Raw genomic sequence first — 17,967 nt, 5'->3', positions numbered from 1 at the left:
TTTCTTTCTGCTGCTCAGGACACAAATGTCCCCAGACTTGGGCAGGGTCCCAGGATAAGCATCTCCAGTTTTGCCCCAGCCCGGTGAGCAGGGGAATGCACAGAACACTGGTGTGAATTGTTTATTGTGAATGAGTTGGCACCACCTTCTGTACTTAATGACTCACCCAGGCCACTCTTGGGTGATGCTCAGGCACAAGCCCCTCCAGGAAACTGGTCGGTTTAGCTCAGTTCCTGGGCCTGTTTGGGCAGATTCCCCAGACCAAGCAGGTGGGAACAGGCTTTCTCTCCCCAGCAAGAGGAGGTGGAATCCAAGTTATCGGGTACAGACTTGGCTGGAGGATAACAGCGCTGAGCTTCTGCCGAGACACAGCTGCACCCACTCAGTCGGTCTGCTCCTCCCTGCGGCGGGCTGAGCATCCTGAGGTCAGGATGGCAATGAGCGTCAGTATTTTGACGGGGATTTTATAGCTATTTAAAACCTGTTGCTTTGAATTTTTTTAAGTTTTAAACTTGATTCAAATAAGCCTTTATTTCTTAATGGTAACTTTTGAATTTCAATCTAATTGATAGAATATTCTTTTTTAAAAAAATAAATTTTTTTAAATTGGAGGCTAATTGCTTTACAATATTGTGGTGTTTTTTGCCATACATTGACATGAATCAGCCATGGGCGTACATGTGTCCCCATCCTGAACCCCTCTCCCACCCCCTCCCCATCCCATCCCTCAGGGTCGTCCCAGTGCACCAGCCCTGAGCACCGTCTTGTGTATCGAACTTGGACTGGTGATCTATTTCACACATAGTAATATACATGTTTCAATGCTATTCTCTCATTTCATCCACCCTCAACTTTTCCCAGAGTCGAAAAGACTGTTCTTTACATCTGTGTCTCTTTGGCTGTCTCGCATATAGGGTCATCGTTACCATCTTTCTAAATGCCATGTATATGCATTAATATACTATATTGGTGTTTTTCTTTCTGACTTGCTTCACTCTGTAAGAGACTAAGACTAATTGACAAAAAATCGTTACACAGACTTTTAAAAAGCACTCCTGGGTTTCACTAATTTATTGCTCTTAAATACTCAGCAGTCTCTCAGATAATTAATGAACAAGTACTCCATGGCAGTGCAAAGATTTTGTTGAGTCTATGAGCTGGCAGTCTTTCAGCACCCCCGGATAAGATTCCCTTCTTATTTCCTTAATTTTACTGGATAGAATGAGATACTTAAAAGACCCCCTTTTAAACTAGTGAAGAAAAAGAAATGCCATACTTGTAATTCACCTGACATTTACAAGCTCCTGATTTAAATGAACTTTAGGTAAAGCATACAACACAAGAGGCAAGTCAAATCTCACTGGTGCACAGCCCTTTCTGTTACAGACTAAAATGGCCTTCTTTTGAAGCACATCGCAACACTCTTAAGGAAATAAAATTAAATAAGGCACCCAGGTGCTCACAGCAGTGCCATCCATTCAATAAATTCTTGTTTGGGGCCTATTCCATGTTAACTGTTGGAACCAGAATGGTAGACTGGGCCCTCTTTAGCCACCCTACAGCCCGGTGGAGAACACAGATTGTGAAAATTAACAAGAGAATCACAGACTGTGATCACTGCAGAGACAGAAGTAACACGGGGAGGGGGCCTGACCCTCTTTGGAGAATCAGAGAAACGCACTCAACGAGGAGTGACATGGGGCATCCCTGACCGCTCCGCAGTGAAGAATTTGCCTACAACGCAGGAGACCCAGGAGTCAGGGGTTCGATCCCTGGGTCGGGAAGATCCCCTGGAGAGGGGAATGGCCACCCACTCCAGTATTCTTGCCTGGGAAATCCCATGAACAGAGGAGCCTGGCAGGCTACCGTCCATGGAGTTGCAAAGAGCTGGACACGACTGAACACGAAGCACAAAGGAGTGGCATTTCAGCTGAGACCAGAAGACACTGGGTGGGACCCCGAGCAGGAGGGAGAGCCTCCCCCGCCAGGAAGAGCCTGTGCCAAGACCCGCAGTCCCGAAGGAGCTTGGTACACTGAAGGGACGAAAAGACTGTTGGGCTGAAGCATCATGTACCCCAGATCCTATACGCGGTGGGTTGCAGGGGCAGCTGGATAAGAACTCTTGTGGGGTGGGGGAGCTTTTGGCAGGGGAGTGACATGACCTGTGCATTTTGAAAAGCTTACTCTGGTTCCCAGGTGAGCACAGGTGGGGAGAGGAAATGCAGAAATCAGCAGAGACTCCCATCACGGGCTAGGCAAGATGGTGGCCTTGGAGTATGGGTGATGACCACAGGGAGAAAGACACAGAGTTAGGGTGTGTGTAAGGTGGAATAAACAGGCATGCTGGTGGGTGGGGTGAGTGGGAGGGGTGCTGAGTAAAAGAGAGGAGCTCAGGATGACACTCGGATTTCCAGCTGGAGGAGTTGGGAAGATGGTGAAATCCTACCCATAGATGGGGCAGACCAGTGGGAAAACAGGTTTGGAGAAACAGGTCTTCACCCCTTTAAGGCTATGTCTCAGTCTCTTAGTCACTGCAGTAACCTAGAATCCCATTTAGGATTTCTTTGAAAAGGGAGGTATCTATCAAGAAACTGCTGCCTGGCCTGAAATAGGCCCAGCGTTTTTAATTTAAGGCGAGTTTAGAGGGCAGGTGGCAATAAGGTTGTAAGTGGGAGCTAAGGGTGTATCTTGATGTTGCACTTGATAAATATACACCTTTTAAAATTCAGATTATGTGCTTGTTTAGGGTGATTTGATGGGCTAGGGAAGATCATGAGAGGAAAGTTTAAAGACCTGCAAAGCTACTCCTTGGCATTGCCACTTATAAAATATTAGGGAAGAGATAGTACTGTTGAACTTAAATCTTCTCTTAAAAAAAAAAATAGAAAAAAAGGAATTTGGAACTTCCCTGGTGGTGAGTTCAGTTGGTAAAGAATCTGACTGCAATGCAGGAGACACCAGCTCGATTCCTGGGTCAGGAAAATCCACTGGAGAAGGGATAGGCTACCCACTCCAGTATTCTCAGGCTACCCTTGTGCTCAGCTGGTAAAGAATCTGCCTGCCAGGTGGGAGACCTGGGTTCGATCCCTGGGTGGGAAAAGATCCCCTGGAGAAGGGAAAGGCTACCCACTCCAGTATTCTGGCCTGGAGACTTCCATGGACTGTATAGTCCATGGGGTTGCAAAGAGTCGGACACGACTGAGCGACTTTCACCGGTGGCACAGTGGATAAGAATCCACCTTCCAAGGCAGGGGGCACAGGTTCAAGCCCTGGCCGGGGAAGATGCCACATGCCGTGGGGTAGCTAAGCCCATGCACCACAACTACCCAGCCGGCGCGCCTAGAGCCTGTGCTCCGCAACAAGAGGACCCACCACAGTGAGAAGCACTTGGACTGCAGCTGGAGAGGAGCCCATTACTAGCCGCAACTGGCAAAAGCCTGTGCATGGCAATGAAGACCCAGAACAGCCACAAATAAATAATTTTTAAAAAATAGGAGTTTGATGTGCATTTTTCATGTTATTTCATACATGGGTTATCTTTCCAACCGCGTTGTTTGTTTAGGAAGAAAATAATTAAAGATGTAAATATGTAAGCCAAGAGCCAAAACCATTCCAAACAGCCCAGGGTTGTAAGCTGATTTAATTTGCCCCTTTCCCCCAGGAGTCATTTCTTGGATCATTGGCTTACTATCATTCTGCAAAACAGTGGTAGACCCAGTCACCCTCTGCTTATTGCCAGAGTGTGATCCAGCTGTGGGATTTGAAGTGCTTATGTTTATGGGATTTTAATGACTCAGTTAATAAAGGTCACTTCTAAAAGTAATAGAAACCTAAGTGTGTGGAAACAGAATGGGTAAGACTGACTTGGGGGTTTTTTCTAGTAGTTCTTTGGTGTTGTCCTTAGATACATGTTTAATCCTTAAAGGCAATGAAGAAGGTGCCTCTTTTTAAATCAATTTACTGGTGCTATATTCAACTACACCAATAAACTGCTACTTGAAACCCCCCAATAACAAATGGTATCATGTACACACCAGGCTTAAAATATGCCAGATAATATTGGCATAACAACATACTATATTGTTAATATAACACTGATGACAGTATAATTGTCATATTTGTTAATATCACAGCCATAGTATTTTCCAATATCTTTGAGAGGATAAAATAGTAACTTGAGTCTCAGGTGGAATCTGGTAGGGTACATTTCTTGAAGTTAAAAAGGACCTTAAAGACCATCTAATCTTGTCCTTTAAAATATTTATTAACAGCAAATAAATTAATATTCACCCAAAATGATGTTTATTAGGCTGCTAAAGAATTCTCTAAGTTAAATGGTCATTGTTTGAATTACCTAAAATTAAACTGGTGACAGCATTTGAGAGTATGTAATAAAGAATAAGTTTACAGTTGTGTCCCAGGCATAAAAGATTATTTAACAAATATTTTCCACATTAAGACCCAATGTGATCAGATATAAACGAGATGTGTCATTCATAGAGGTAATACATTTCTCACAGGTTTACAAAGTCTCCAGGATCTGGTTCCTACTCACTCTTACAGCCTTGTCTCTTTTCTTCCTCCTCCCCTCCACCCCACTGTCTTCTCAGTTACAGCTCTACTGATCTTCGAACTCTGAACCTTAAACACACACTGCTCTCTCTGGTCTCAGGGACCTGGTTGGAACCCCTTTCCCTCATTCTTTGTTGGGTTATTCTGCCAGAAGCCTTCTGTCTATTTGCTTTCCCTAATCTCAGACCCCAGGGAGGTTTTCAGAAGTTCCTGGGCAAGTGTCTGCTCAGTTTCCCAGGGATAACCAAAGCGCACAGGGTTTTACTCGTTGCTCAATCCTCCAACCGAGGAGAGTACTTAGAACATAGAGAACACCGTGGAAATGCCATGGAAATTGGTATTGGAATTTGAAATTGGTATTGGTTATTGAAATTGGAAATACCAAATTCAATACCATACTTGAAATTTTTAGTTTACACAGTTAAACAGTAACATAAATTTGAAGAAATAAAGTTGGTATTTTTAAGAGAGCTATTTCTTCACTTTATTTCTTCTTCTATTTATTTCACTTCACTTTATTTCTTCTCTAAAGAGAGAACATACACACCCTGGTATTAGTTTGAAATGACACAAAAATTCTAACATTGTTTTAAGTTAAATTTCTTTGAACAAGTTAGATAACACACAGAATCCAGAGAGTTACAAGTGTGAGTGATAGAATAGCATATAAAGTCCACTCAAACTATAATTCTCAACTTACAAGTTTTCAGCTCAGCAAGAGAGTTAAAAGAAAGGAGAAACTCTTTAGAAACCTCCTTGGAAACTAACGACCTTTAACAACATCAGCATATACCCCAGAGAATGGACATGGTCTGAGTACTTTCATTTCTGAAATTGTGCAAGAAAAGACAACTTGGTGTTCAGAGTCACACTGCATCCTCCTATAACAGTTCCAGGTCTTTCTAGTTTCCCTATGAAACTCTGTTCTTATTTTAAGAACAAAAGGAGCAATAAAACAGCTGGGGAAAGAAGGATGGAGCTCTGTGTCCCTAGAGAGGTTTGAATAGTAGTAGCAGCCATGCTAATAATATAAAAACAACAATCAAAGGGCTTCCCTGGTGGCTCAGATGGTGAAGAATCCGCCTGCAATGCGGGAGACCTGGGTTGTATCCCCGGGTTGGAAAGATACCCTGGAGGAGGGCATGGCAACCCACTCCAGTATTCTTGCCTGGAGAATCCCATGGACAGAGGAGCCTGGTGGGCTACAGTCCATGGGGTAGAAGGAGTCGGACACAACTGAACGACTAAGCACAGCACACTGAACAACAATCAAAAACACAGTAAGTTAAAGCTGGTGTTAGATCTGATAATTCCAGACGGCTCACCTTTTGTCAAACAAAGTGGGAAACAGTAAAAGAAATCGTAACTTTTTTCCTTTTTGCGTGTCCAAGCCTACCTTGGAGAACCTCTAGCAACGAATTAAACACTCTTGCACAAACCTCATAATTTTTCTCTCTTTGAAATCTCCGATTACTGGGAAGAGGATGCCATATCTTCTAATAAGTACAAGAGCTGGCCTCCTTGCAGGTTCAGTTGCTGACATTTTAGAAGCAGAATGGCTACTTATGGTCAATGAATCAAAGTACCAAACAAAACAGTGACCACTGTGCTTTGCCAAGCCGCTTCAGTCGTGTCTGACTCTGCGACCCTGTGGACTGTATTCCCTCCAGGCGCCTCTGTCATGGGATTCTCCAGGCAAGAATACTGGAGTGGGTTGCCATGCCCTCCTTCAAGGGATCTTCCCAACCCAGGGATCGAACCTGTGTCTCCCGCATTGCAGGAGGATTCTTTACCGTCGGAGCCAACAGGGAAGCTCCAATAATAATGACAGCAATGGTAACAAGAAATGGATTTGCTTGGGAGGTCATTTCAGGAAGCAACACCCTGGGGGCGCTGCCTCCTCCAGCCCACATCCCCGAGCTCGCGCAGCCCTCGGGCTCCCGACAATCACACTCCGCGGGATTTAGCCCCTTTCTCGACTCTCCCGGAGAAGAAAGCGCGAGAGGGAGGCCGTATATCCAGGTCAAAAGCGTTTAGAAAAAAAAGCCTGTGGAGCGGCGCGCAGGGCGCCCACACCCGTTCCAGGGAAGGCCCGCCCCGGCCCCGGCCCCGGCCCCCTTACTCTGGAGCTCCATAGAGGAAGCTGCTCCCGGGCCCCTACGGGCCGAGCCCCCGGTGCTGCAAGCCCCTTCCAACGCCTCTCGTCCCGGGGGCCGGCGTCGCTTCGGTTGCCCTGACAACCCGGAGGGCGGGGTGGGGAGGAGGAGGAGCAGGAAGGACGGCGAGAGGGAGGGACCAAAAGACGCCTGGAAACGCGAGCGAGCGCGAGGGCCCGCGCGTTTCCAGCGGGGCAACGAGCGCGGCGGGCGGTGGGGGCCCGCGGGCGGAAGACGCGCTGCCCCGGGGCGGCCTGGTTGGGCGGTCGCGCCCTCCCCGCGGCGGCCCTCGCGTCCCCGGCGGGGCCTTCGGGTGGGGCCCCGCGGGCCTCTCCGTCGCCGACCCGAGGCGTCCGTTCGTCGGTCCTTGCGCCCGGCGAGCTCGGCGGGGAAGGGCGGCCGCGCCCGGGCCTCCGTCCGCGGAGCGCAGGTAAAGGCCGGGCCGCGGCGGCGGCGGGAGGCCGGGGTGGGGGCGGCCCGGCGCACCTGTGGCGGGTCTGCCGGGTGGCCCCGGAGCACCCCGCCCCGATTGGTGAACCGCCCGGGAGAAGACGCCCCCCACCTCGGGCGGCCCCCCAGCCTCGCGGAGCGGCGTCCGGGCGCGGGCGGAGCAGACCCGCCCTCGCTGCGGGCCCCGAGGCCGCGAGGCTGGGGGGCGGCCACGGGTGGTGGGGGGGTGCGCCCGGCCGGCCCGGGGCCGGACCTCGGCCACTCGTGTCACTTTGGCGGGCAGCGCTTCTTAGCAGATGGGAGCAAGTGGTCGGCAGTGGGCCGAGCGCGTCGCCCGGGTCCCGAAAAGCGGAGAGAAGGCGCCTCCGCTGCGCACATTGCACTGTCATCCCAAGTGTCACCTTTCAGGCCCTGGGCCCCAGTCGGATCTTTCCGGTTTTTAGTTGTGTGTGTGTGTGTGTGTGTGTGTGTATTTGTGTCAGGGCTCCTCCTCGTTTTCGCTCCAAGTTGCAGGCACCAGGCCCACACGTTCTGTACCAAAACTTGGTAGGGCGGTGAAACACACCATAATATTTTTTTGTAGCAAGATCCTACACCATAGTCTTTTTTTTTTTCTCCTAAGAGTGGTTTTGAAAACATCGATGCAGGTAGTGCTTTCAGGAAGTGTTAGGGATCACCGGGCATTTTCTCTGGTAGGCTGTAAAAATTCAGACCATGGGGAGGGTGCTGTATAGGTCAAGAAGAACAACCCTGAGGAGAGGAGAGAAGGAAAAGAAGGGGAATGCACGTGCCAGTGGGAGGAAACGGCATGATCGTTGCAGTGCTCCGGTCTGAAGATTTTGGCCTCTCTATCAGTTCCTCCTGCTGCCCTAGACAGGACTTGAGGGGAATGAAAAGAAGAGAGTGTTTTGGGGTCACGTTAGTGACTGCTCGTTCTTTGCCACCAGTAGATGGCAAAGAATTCTTTTCCACCCTGTAGATGACAAGGACATCAAGGAGAATTACTTTCCTCGCATAAAGAGAATCATTCAGAGGTTAATTGAACCTAAGAAGCAGATATTCTGTGATGGAAAGGGACATTCATTATATTCCACCAAATTGGGCTCTCCCCTCTCAGACTGTATGGGGACTTTTTCAGATTCGTTGTCAGAGCCACAAGTTTTATGTTTATGTGGATATTGACAAACAGTGTGATAGATACAGAACCTGTAATTCAACAGCTACAATATTAAAGTAATAAATTCAAGTTGGAAGGTAAACACTTCATGGTACCTTGACTACCTGTTCTTATTAAAGAGAGGGAATGGATTTTTAGATAGAAAGGTTCTAAGATCAACAGTTCTTCTGTAGTACAGTCTTTTCAAATTATAGTTTTCACATCATTAGCAAAGTTATGAATTGGTCTTTTCACTGGAGAAACATACATAATAATGTTCATTAATAATGTCATAATCAATGTGACAAGATAACGATTAAAGCTTGGCTTTTACTAACAGAAAAGAGGAGGTAGGGTTAAATTTTCTTATATAGCAAAGGATTAGGCACTTGTATTTAAAAAGAAAGAACCAAAATTGTAGATCTTCATGTAACAAGGACTCGAGAATTTAATAGTTATATGCAGATTTGTTTCTTTTTTTCACCAGAGGATAATTGCTTTATAAAATGGAGATATGTATTGGTAAATACTTTGTAGTATAGATGAATGATTTTATTGATAGCTGTGAGTTTGACATTGAGGCAATCTTGCATTGACATATTTTAGATAAGAGGTGACTTGAGCAACTGAAAAACAGCATTTGTTTTAGGGGATCATGTACCTATGGAACAAATGACTGAAGAGGGGGGTGAAAATGAGGAAGGGGTAGGTACAAAAATGTCTAAGGCAAGGGTTGGTATTCAGTTTCTTTTTCTCCAGTAACAATGTACTTGTTAAATGCCTGTTGAATGATTGAGAAGAGCTTTAAAGAAATTGCTCCAGATAAAGGGATGTGCTTTATTACTGGAGGGAATGGCCTGAGGTCGGTTGCTAGTGGCTGGGGGTTGAAATAAATGGTAAAGGTACTGGTTGTCCCTTCGGGGATTTTGTACTACTTTTTCTATTTGTTTTCACTGTCATGTTCAGAAAAGTTTCCCAGCTCTTCACTGAAGGGAATAATTACATTATTGTTTACTTTGCTGATGCTCAACTACACGTAGCAAGCCAAAGCACTGTCCCAGGGAATAACAAGGTAGCAATTAAGAGAGAGGTGGCCTTTCTTTTTCTTATTTAAATCTCTTGTCCACATCAGAATTTAAAGTAAAAGTAATTCCTTTCGGAGGTTAACATGGTTTAATTCAAGTAGGATGATTTCAGAAGGAAAGAAAGAAAGTAAAGCAGATGAATGTACTTCTGTTTCATAAGCTTACTCTCATAAGCCAGAGGAAGTTTTCATTTTTGTTTCTGGATTTCTGTTTTTCCATAGTGAGAGAACCCTTACTCTGTTACTTTCTGAAACTCAGAAGGAATTTGGTCAAAGGCAGAAAGCAATTATATTTCCATTTTTGCTGTTTCCTTTGTGTCCTCCAGACCTGTCATGGTCCGGACTCAAATTGTTGGGCTTAAGAGATGCCCCGTCTGAGCCCGTTTAGCCACTCCTAGTGTAACTGGGCTGCGGAGCCATGCTGCGCACCCCCGTCTCCTGTTTGGAAAGCCGCTCCAGCACAGCGGCGCGTGGGTTCATGCTCAGAGACTCAGTCGTGTCCGACTCCGCTACCCCTGGCCTGGAGCCCGCCGGGCTCCTCTGTCTGTGGGATTTTCCAGGCGAGAATACTGGAGCGGCTTGCCATTCCATTCTCCAGGGGATCTTCCCAACCCAGGGGTCAAACGCGCTTCTTCTGCATCTCCTGCATTGGCAGAGGGATGTTTTCCCCTCTGAGCCCCAGGAAGCCCCCAGGATAGGTGGGTGCCCACTGAGTGCATTCTGTTCCTCCGGGGGTCACTACGAACTTTGGCACTTAGCCTTATACTACACTATACTTTCTTTTTTCATCTTAGAATTTTTTTTTTATTGAGGTATAGTTAATTTACAATATTGTGTTAGTTTTATGTTAGTTTCAGGTGTATAGTACAGTAATTTAGCCATATACATTGTATATATACATATATATATGTTCCTTCTCAGATTCTTTTACCTTCAAGATTCTTTCCAATATTATAAGATATTGAATATAGTTCCCTGTGTATACGGTAGGTCCCTGTTGGTAATCTATTTTATATATATACTATACTATCTTGTAGAATATTCTCCCAATTTTCTTGTGTATGGGTGTTGTGCCTCTGATGAGATGAAACATTTTAGAGCTGAGTCCATGACCTAGGCTGCTTCTGTATTCCTTTCAGCTCATAGTGGGTTTTCAGGGTGTACCTGATAATTAAGTAGGATAATAATAGAGGACAAGCCTTTAGTTAGGGATGATTGCATTAATTCCTGCTCTTCCATCTTGGGAAAGTCAGGGGCCATTATTTCCTCATTGATAACTCGGGATGATAAAACCTGCAGTGGTTGTCAAATATGATTATAGATATAAATGAAAATTCCTTGTATATTTCAAATAATTTATTAAATGTAAAGAGTTGTCATTAACTCCAGCATACATACAGCAAATATTCGGTGAGCACCTATAATGTGTTAGGTACTTCCTGGGACCTGGATTTCTTCTCCAGGAGGGACTAGGAAATGACTCGATGGGTTGTCTGTGAGGGCAGGGGGACCTCCCAGGCAGAGATACAGGGGATAGGAGACGAGCTCTGGGCACAAGTCCATTGTGGCAGGAGCAGAGAGAACATACTAGAAGGCTGGAGAGGCAAATACAGACTGAGCCAGAAAGAACCCAGGAATGAGGCTTTTATCCTGAAGATAATAAAAAGCACTTGTCAGTGACGTGCCCAGTTTTGCATTTGACAGAGATCGCTGGCAGCCTGTGAATGATGTGTTGGTGGAGAGCCACAGATGGAGGCAGAAAAGCAAAACTGGAGACTTTGCAGCAATTCTGTGGAGAAATGATAAGATAACTGAGGCTCTGGTGGTGATGGTGTCGGGAATCAGGAGGAGGGGCCCCTGAGGGAGGTGAAATCAGCAGCCTCGGAGATGCTGGAGGTGGAGGTGGGGGAGAAGCCAGGGGTGACTTCTGCTGATGGGCATTGTTCTGTCAGTTGCCTCATGTGGAACGTGAAAGGAGGAAAGAAGCCCTTTTCTTTCTCAGAAGTGTGAGAAGTGGGGTAGATGACAAATTCAGTTTTGAACATTAACCCTGAAATTGCCTGTTATCTAAGTTGGGATGTCCCGTAAGTAGTACTTGGACGTGTGGATCTGGAACTGTAGAAAGAAGTCTGAGGTTAAGATAGAAACTCAGGTGAAGCACTCAGTGATTGAAGTTAAAATGTGAGTGAGGTTCTCCAGGGAGGTTATATGCAGTGAGAAGAGGGTTGGGGATAAAACTCTGGGGTACAGAGACTAGAGAGGAGGGACCAGAAAATCTGGATAGATTAACAGAATAGAACCCCTGCTCTTTCAGGCTCATGTGTTGGCACTCCCTGAGATGATTCTATTTTCCTCCACCTGCCTTAGAGTGCACAACATAGTTTATTGACTGATTCTTGTTTTAATAAAGTTGGTGCAGAATGGCTACCCATTACTTTGTTAGCATGAAGGAGGAAATGGCAGCCCACTCCAGTATTCTTGCCTGGAGAATTCCACGGACAGAGGAGCCTGGCAGGCTGCAGTCCATGGGGTCACAAAGAGTCGGACATGATTGACTGAACACACACACATACACACACATACTTTGTGAAAAACGCTCCTCATGTTTTTCGTTTTTCACAGTCTCCATTTAGAGCAACAATTCAAATAAAATGTAACTTCAGGAGGTATGATAATGCCCCAGGCAATACTGTCTTTGATAAAGAAGTTGTATAAAAGTTCATTTTGTGTGTGTTGTAGGTAAAATGACTATGGTGAATTCCTTAGGGAGACTGGCAGTAGCCTATTTTTAGTTTTCAGCTTTGATTGGCTCACGCATTTGTTCAGATATCTAACTAGACTGCATAAATCAGTCAAATTAATGTTTTAGCGTACATTATTAACTTTGCTTTTACTCAAGTGTTAGTTTTTAGAATATTATCTGGTAAAAATAGTCATCAAAATAGTGTTGAAAAGCACTGAGTGGCCCAGCCATTTGAAATTCTAACAAAACCCTTGATTTATAGACTTACGTATAGGGAGTAATATGTTATTATGATGCACAAACATTGATTGAGCTTGGAAAGTCTTTCTGTATGTGCAAATTACCAGTAGAATATAGGATTCTTGAAAGAAATTGTGCAGGATTGATTATTCAAGCTGTGTTTGGTGTATTATTGTTATTATTATGATAATGCTTAGTTGTGTCTGACTCTTTTCAATCCGCCACACTCTTCTGCTAGAAACCAAGGTTGTTCAGTCGCTCAGTCCTGTCCAACTTCTTGCAGCCCCATGGACTGCAGCACGCCAGGCTTCCCTGTCCATCACCAACTCCCAGAGCTTGCTCAGATTCATATCCATTGAGTCAATGATGCTGTCCAACCATCTCATCCTCTCTGGTCCCCTTCTTCTCCTGCCTTCAGTCTTTCCCAGCATCAGGGTCTTTTCTGATGAGTCAGTCCTTCGCATCAGGTGGCCGAAGTATTGGAGCTTCAGCATCAGTCCTTCCAGTGAATATTCAGGGTTGAGTTTCTTTAGGGTTTATGGGTTTGCTCTCCTTGCTGTCCAAGGGACTCTCAAGAATCTTCTCCAATACCACAGTTCAAAAGCATCAGTTCTTTGGTGCTCAGCTTTTTTTATTGTTCAGCTCTCACATCTCTACATGACTATTGGAAAAACCCATAGCTTTGACTAGACAGACCTTTGTCAGCAAAGTAATCTCTCTGTTTTTTAATATGCTGTCTAGATTTGTCATAGCTTTTCTTCCAAGGAGCAAGCATCTTTTAATTTCATGGCTGCAGTCACCGTCCACATTGGAGCCCAAGAAAATAAAAGTCTGTCACTGTTTCCATTGTTTCCCCGTCTGTTTGCCATGAAGTGATTGGATCTGATGCCATGTTCTTCGTTTTTTTCAGTGTTGAGTTTTAAGACAGGTTTTTCACTCTCTTCTTTCACTTTCATCAAGAGACTCTTGAATTCTTCTTCACTTTCTGCCGTAATGCTGATGTCATCTACATATCTGAGGTTATTGATGTTTCTCCCAGCAGTCTTGATTCCAACTTGTGCTTCATCCAGCCCGGCATTTCACATGATGTACTCTGCATAGAAGTTAAATAAGCAGGATGACAGTATACAATAGGATGTGCTTTTTGGGAGTGCTGAGCCAATTAAAACAAAGGAAAGCAAAGGAGTAGTCTTCTTAAAAGCCCAGTTATATTAAGTCCATTGTTTTTGATTAAAATAGAATGGAAAAGTAAATGGAAAGTAAAGTTTCTATATTGGATATTTGACTGTAACTCTCAATATGGGTGATTACAACTATGTTTTCCTTTCCATGAAAGAACAGTCATCATATGGTATGTTTTCCCGGCCACCCGGCCTGATGCCTCCTGTAATATCGAGTGGTTCTCTACCCCAGAGTGTTGCAGCGGGAGCCTGCTATCGTTCTTCACGCAGTCAGGGAGCAGTGTGGTGCGACGTGGTTGAGCGCACACTGGACCCGTACCTGGGACAGATACGTGGGGCGAAGCTGAGGGCAGACTGCAGGACTGCAGCACCTGCTCTACCCCAGCTCAGCAGCTCGAAGCTGAGTGAATTAACTAAGCTTCTAAAGGCTTAAATTTCCTCATTAAAAAAATGGAAATAATAAAGTAAACCCTCATGGGGTCCTTAAGAGTTTAAATGAAATAATCCATATAAAGTGCTTAAGTACTTATAGCATCTGGCTCCCAGTAAGCACTCCGTAATGGCTAATTGGTAGAATCATCCTCATTATCATTATTGTTATCCTTAGTACTAGTCCAGCTTTAGTGGTTGGATGGAACCATTGTTTTCAAAGTGCGGTGTGCAGACCAGTGTCAGTCCACAGACTCTTACTGGTTTGCAGTGAGATTAGGAGCTGGTGCCAGAATATAAATAGATTGTGGCCCTAATCATACTGTTTAGTTCAGGGTAATAGCAAGACTTCTTCAGGGAAGGAAGCAGCCGGTTAATTTCCACTGCGGTGCAGGCTCCTTATCTTGTCACAAACAAGCACTTTGAATAGAGTTGGTGTGGAATATGGAACTAATGATCCTGTTCTCCAAAGAAATAACAGCCCTCTATCCTGAGGACAGTCATTATTCACTTGTAATGCCTCATTAACCTTCCTTTGTTCTAAACCTTATCATCATGGTTCACAAGTATATTGTTTATTATTTCAGCTAATATGTATTGGTCACATAATTTTTGCAAAGGCCTATGTTACTTTGTAGACTCTGCAGAGATGACTCAGAAGTGGATCTTGACCTTAGGAAATCTATGATAAACCTAGAGCTAGAGGACGCCACATGAAAACCTGAGTGAATGTGTTGAGTACCTGTGCTGAGTTTGCGTTAGTGTTCCAGCTTTGTTCAGAGTTTCCACATGGACCCGTGTTTCCTTTTACTAAGCTGCTCCCCTTGTTTGGTGTTCAGCCGCTAAGTCGTGTCCAACTCTTTATGACCCCGTGGACTGCAGCACGCCCGGCCTCCCTGTCCTTCACTGTCCCCTGGAGTTTGCTCAGATTCACATCCATGAGAAAGACTTGTTTATGTTTGGCCGTGCTGGGTCTTTGTAGCTGTGCATGGGGCCTTTGCTCGGGATGCGCCAGCAGGGTCTGCTCTTTGCTGTGGGCAAGGGCTTCTCACTGGCGGCTTCTCTTGCTGCAGAACTCGGGCTCTAGACGCTTGGGCTTCACTAGTGGCTCAAGGGCCCCAGAGCACAGGCCCAGTGATTGTGGTACTTGGACTCAGTTGCTCTGCGACATGTGGGGTCTTCCTGGACCAGGGATCGAACCCATGTCCTGTGCATTGCAAGGTGTACTCTTAACCACTGAACCACCAAGGATGTCCTCTAGGATCTTTAAGAAATTACTGAGTCTGCATTTAATCCTGTTTGCAAACATGTGAATAATAAGTAAATTTCCTTTTCTGCAGACTATGAAGAGACTTTAAATAGTGATTAAATTATTTTAAAACTTTCAATAAAAATTAGCACAAATTCATCAAGAAAAACACATTGGTCACATAAATAGTGTCAAAACAAATTTGGAAGTCACATTAAAAGAATAATTTTTTAAAAGGCAAGGTGTTTGTATATGTGTGTTTTCCCCAGAACACTTTTCCTAAGCAGTGGAGATGAAAAAGGATAGGCTGTGAATTAGATCATAGAAAAGACCTATTTTCACAGACCTTTGTGAAAATAATTTTAAATAGTCAAGCAGTGGTGTTTAGTTTTTAATATTCCTGATAATATTTCATTGAATGTGGTTCGCTGGTTTCTCTTCCTGCCCTGTTTGGTAAGCTAGCTCATAACTGCACTATCCATTCCATTCTGCCATTACATTCAATGGGCACCAGCTCTCCTAGAACCTGTCATGCAGTAGTAATTAAGAAAATTGAAGATAGATATTAAAAAAACATAGATAATATTTAGAAAATTGAGTAACAGATTTAGCACAATTGTAAAGAAAAGCAAAATGTTTAAAAAATAGAAATTTTAATCAAGAAATGACTGAGTTAGACCCATGGCATTTAAAAGAAGACAGTCTCCTTCCCATAGCTTATCCAGTCTTTTCTGATTTGGCCGTTGTATCATCTATGAACTTACCTGTCCCCGGATATTTTCTTTTTTCTATTACATACCTGTCATTCTTCCTTCTTTTACTTTCTTGAATGAAAGTGAAAGTGTTAGTCTTCTACTTTCTTGAACGAAAGTGAAAGTGTTAGTCACTTAGATGTGTCTGACTTTTTTCAACCCAGTGGACTGTGGCCCACCAGGCTCCTGTGTCCATGGGATTCTCCAGGCAAGAATACTGGAGGGGGTACCCATTCCCTTCTCCAGGGGATCTTCCCAACCCAGAGATTGAACCCGGCTCTCCCACATTGCAAGCAGATTCTGTATCCTCTGAGCCACCAGGAAGTCTTACTTATTTGACTACAAGATTAAGAGTCTCTGTCTGTTCATGTGTCACTCGTATGTTCACAGGCCAGATACTTAGTAGACACCCAAATATTGGTTGAATAAGAAAATGGAAGGCATGAAAATACAGGCATTGAAGATGAGAAGACTTGAGATTAGAGAAAACCTATTAGATTGAGAATAACACCTGTCGTAAAACACAATCAGATGTTACTCTTAAAAGTCATGAAATCCCCAAAAGACAGAAGGTGATTCAACCTCTAACTGCTAGTCGAGTACCCCCTGTGTCCGGGTTCAGACTGTGGAAATTGCCAAAGAGGATATAGCTCAGTAATGGTTCGAGTAGGGAGACCGAAAGGAAAGATGGTGTGTGATACAGATGGTTCAGTAGCTCCCTGATCCTTAGGGATGTTGTCATTCCACATTGGTTATTTACAAGTGACCCGAAAGATCGGGGGTCTGCTGGAGCAAGATTGAGGCATGCTGTTGTGTGAATCTCAGTATAACTCTGATTTTCTACACAATTACTCTTCTCAAGTCATCAAGAAAAAAGCAGCTTTAAGAAATGTTGAAAAAGGAGCTGGTTTGTTATTTAGGTATATGGTTCATGGGAAAACTTAAGAGCTCACAGATATTTCAGTTGATGGATATGCTAATTCACCAGACTCTCAGGCCATACCCTTTAAAAACAGCAGGTGACCCTGGGTCATATTCTGGGGCAAAAAAGTCACTGAAATCCAGAAACATAGTGAGTTCCCAATGGAAGTGTTTCAGCTCTATTGATGCAGCAGCAGCAAGCTAACTGGCACTTTAAGTAGATAATATAATGAAAGTGCGGATCTGCATGAGAAATTGCAGCGGAGAGCCTGGGGAGAAAGGCAGGTGTTCACGGGTGTCAGAGGAAAGACGAGATGGAAGGAACAGAACGCGGTGAAGTTTTGAAGGACTTGGTCACTGACCGAATAGAGGGCAACCTGGATAGTTGAACAGCAGTACCCTGATGGAGTAGCAGCAACATCATTCGCTCATTCATTCAGCAAATATTTATTGAATGCTTTCCACGTGCCAACTCTGCCGTGAAGGCAGGGAGAAAAATAGACACTCCCCGCCTCGAGGTGCTTGCATTCAGGTGGAGGGCTCCAACAGTAAACAAATGTAAAGAGGAAAACATGCAGGCTAAGGAGCTAGGGGAGTGGGTTTGGGGCACAGGGGCGTGGGTGAAAGTTCAGACGCGGCAGACCCATGGCAGGGAAGCCCCCAGTGGCAGAGTTGACATTTGATGTAGGCCTTTAGGAAAATAAGGAAGCTGGCCATTTTGGTATCTGAGGAAAGGAGCGTTTCTGGCGGAGAGCAAAGCGGGTATAAAGTCCGCGAGGCTGGCGTGTGCCGTGTGTTTGGGGAACAGTGAGGGGGCCGCGTGAGCAGAGAAGTGTGAGAGAGGGAGCCGGAGAAACTGGGGCAGGGAGGTGATGCCTCTAGGTCCCACAGGCCTTGCAGGTCCTGTTAAGGATTGCGGTTTTTCCCTGGAGCAAGGTGAAATTTCTAAATCATGAGAAATTCTTTGAGCTGAGGAGCCCTAAGTAGACTTTGCCAGGATCACTTTGACTGCAAGAGACTAAGGGTGGAACCAA

The 17,967-nt window shown here is 44.9% G+C and overlaps 2 protein-coding genes across 3 annotated transcripts in view; one reads left to right on the top strand and one right to left on the bottom strand.

The window, feature by feature from the left end:
- FANK1 (fibronectin type III and ankyrin repeat domains 1) overlaps window positions 1-6,820 on the bottom strand; it is a 100,343-nt gene extending 93,523 nt beyond the window's left edge. For both annotated transcript variants that reach the window (XM_070470398.1, XM_070470399.1), the window contains exon 1: window positions 6,695-6,820. In XM_070470398.1, coding sequence (XP_070326499.1) covers window positions 6,695-6,707 — 13 coding nt within the window. In that variant the 5' untranslated portion in view covers window positions 6,708-6,820. The remainder of the gene's footprint in view (window positions 1-6,694) is intronic.
- A 59-nt stretch (window positions 6,821-6,879) lies between these two features.
- DHX32 (DEAH-box helicase 32 (putative)) overlaps window positions 6,880-17,967 on the top strand; it is a 49,134-nt gene continuing 38,046 nt past the window's right edge. The window contains exon 1 of the mRNA XM_070470397.1: window positions 6,880-7,158. The gene's annotated coding sequence lies outside the window, so the exon portion shown is untranslated. The remainder of the gene's footprint in view (window positions 7,159-17,967) is intronic.

The sequence above is a fragment of the Odocoileus virginianus genome, chromosome 7 (assembly GCF_023699985.2).
Source record: "Odocoileus virginianus isolate 20LAN1187 ecotype Illinois chromosome 7, Ovbor_1.2, whole genome shotgun sequence".
NCBI lineage: Eukaryota > Metazoa > Chordata > Mammalia > Artiodactyla > Cervidae > Odocoileus > Odocoileus virginianus.
Note: the sequence above shows the minus strand (reverse complement) of the source record. Positions and strands in the feature narration are given on the sequence as shown.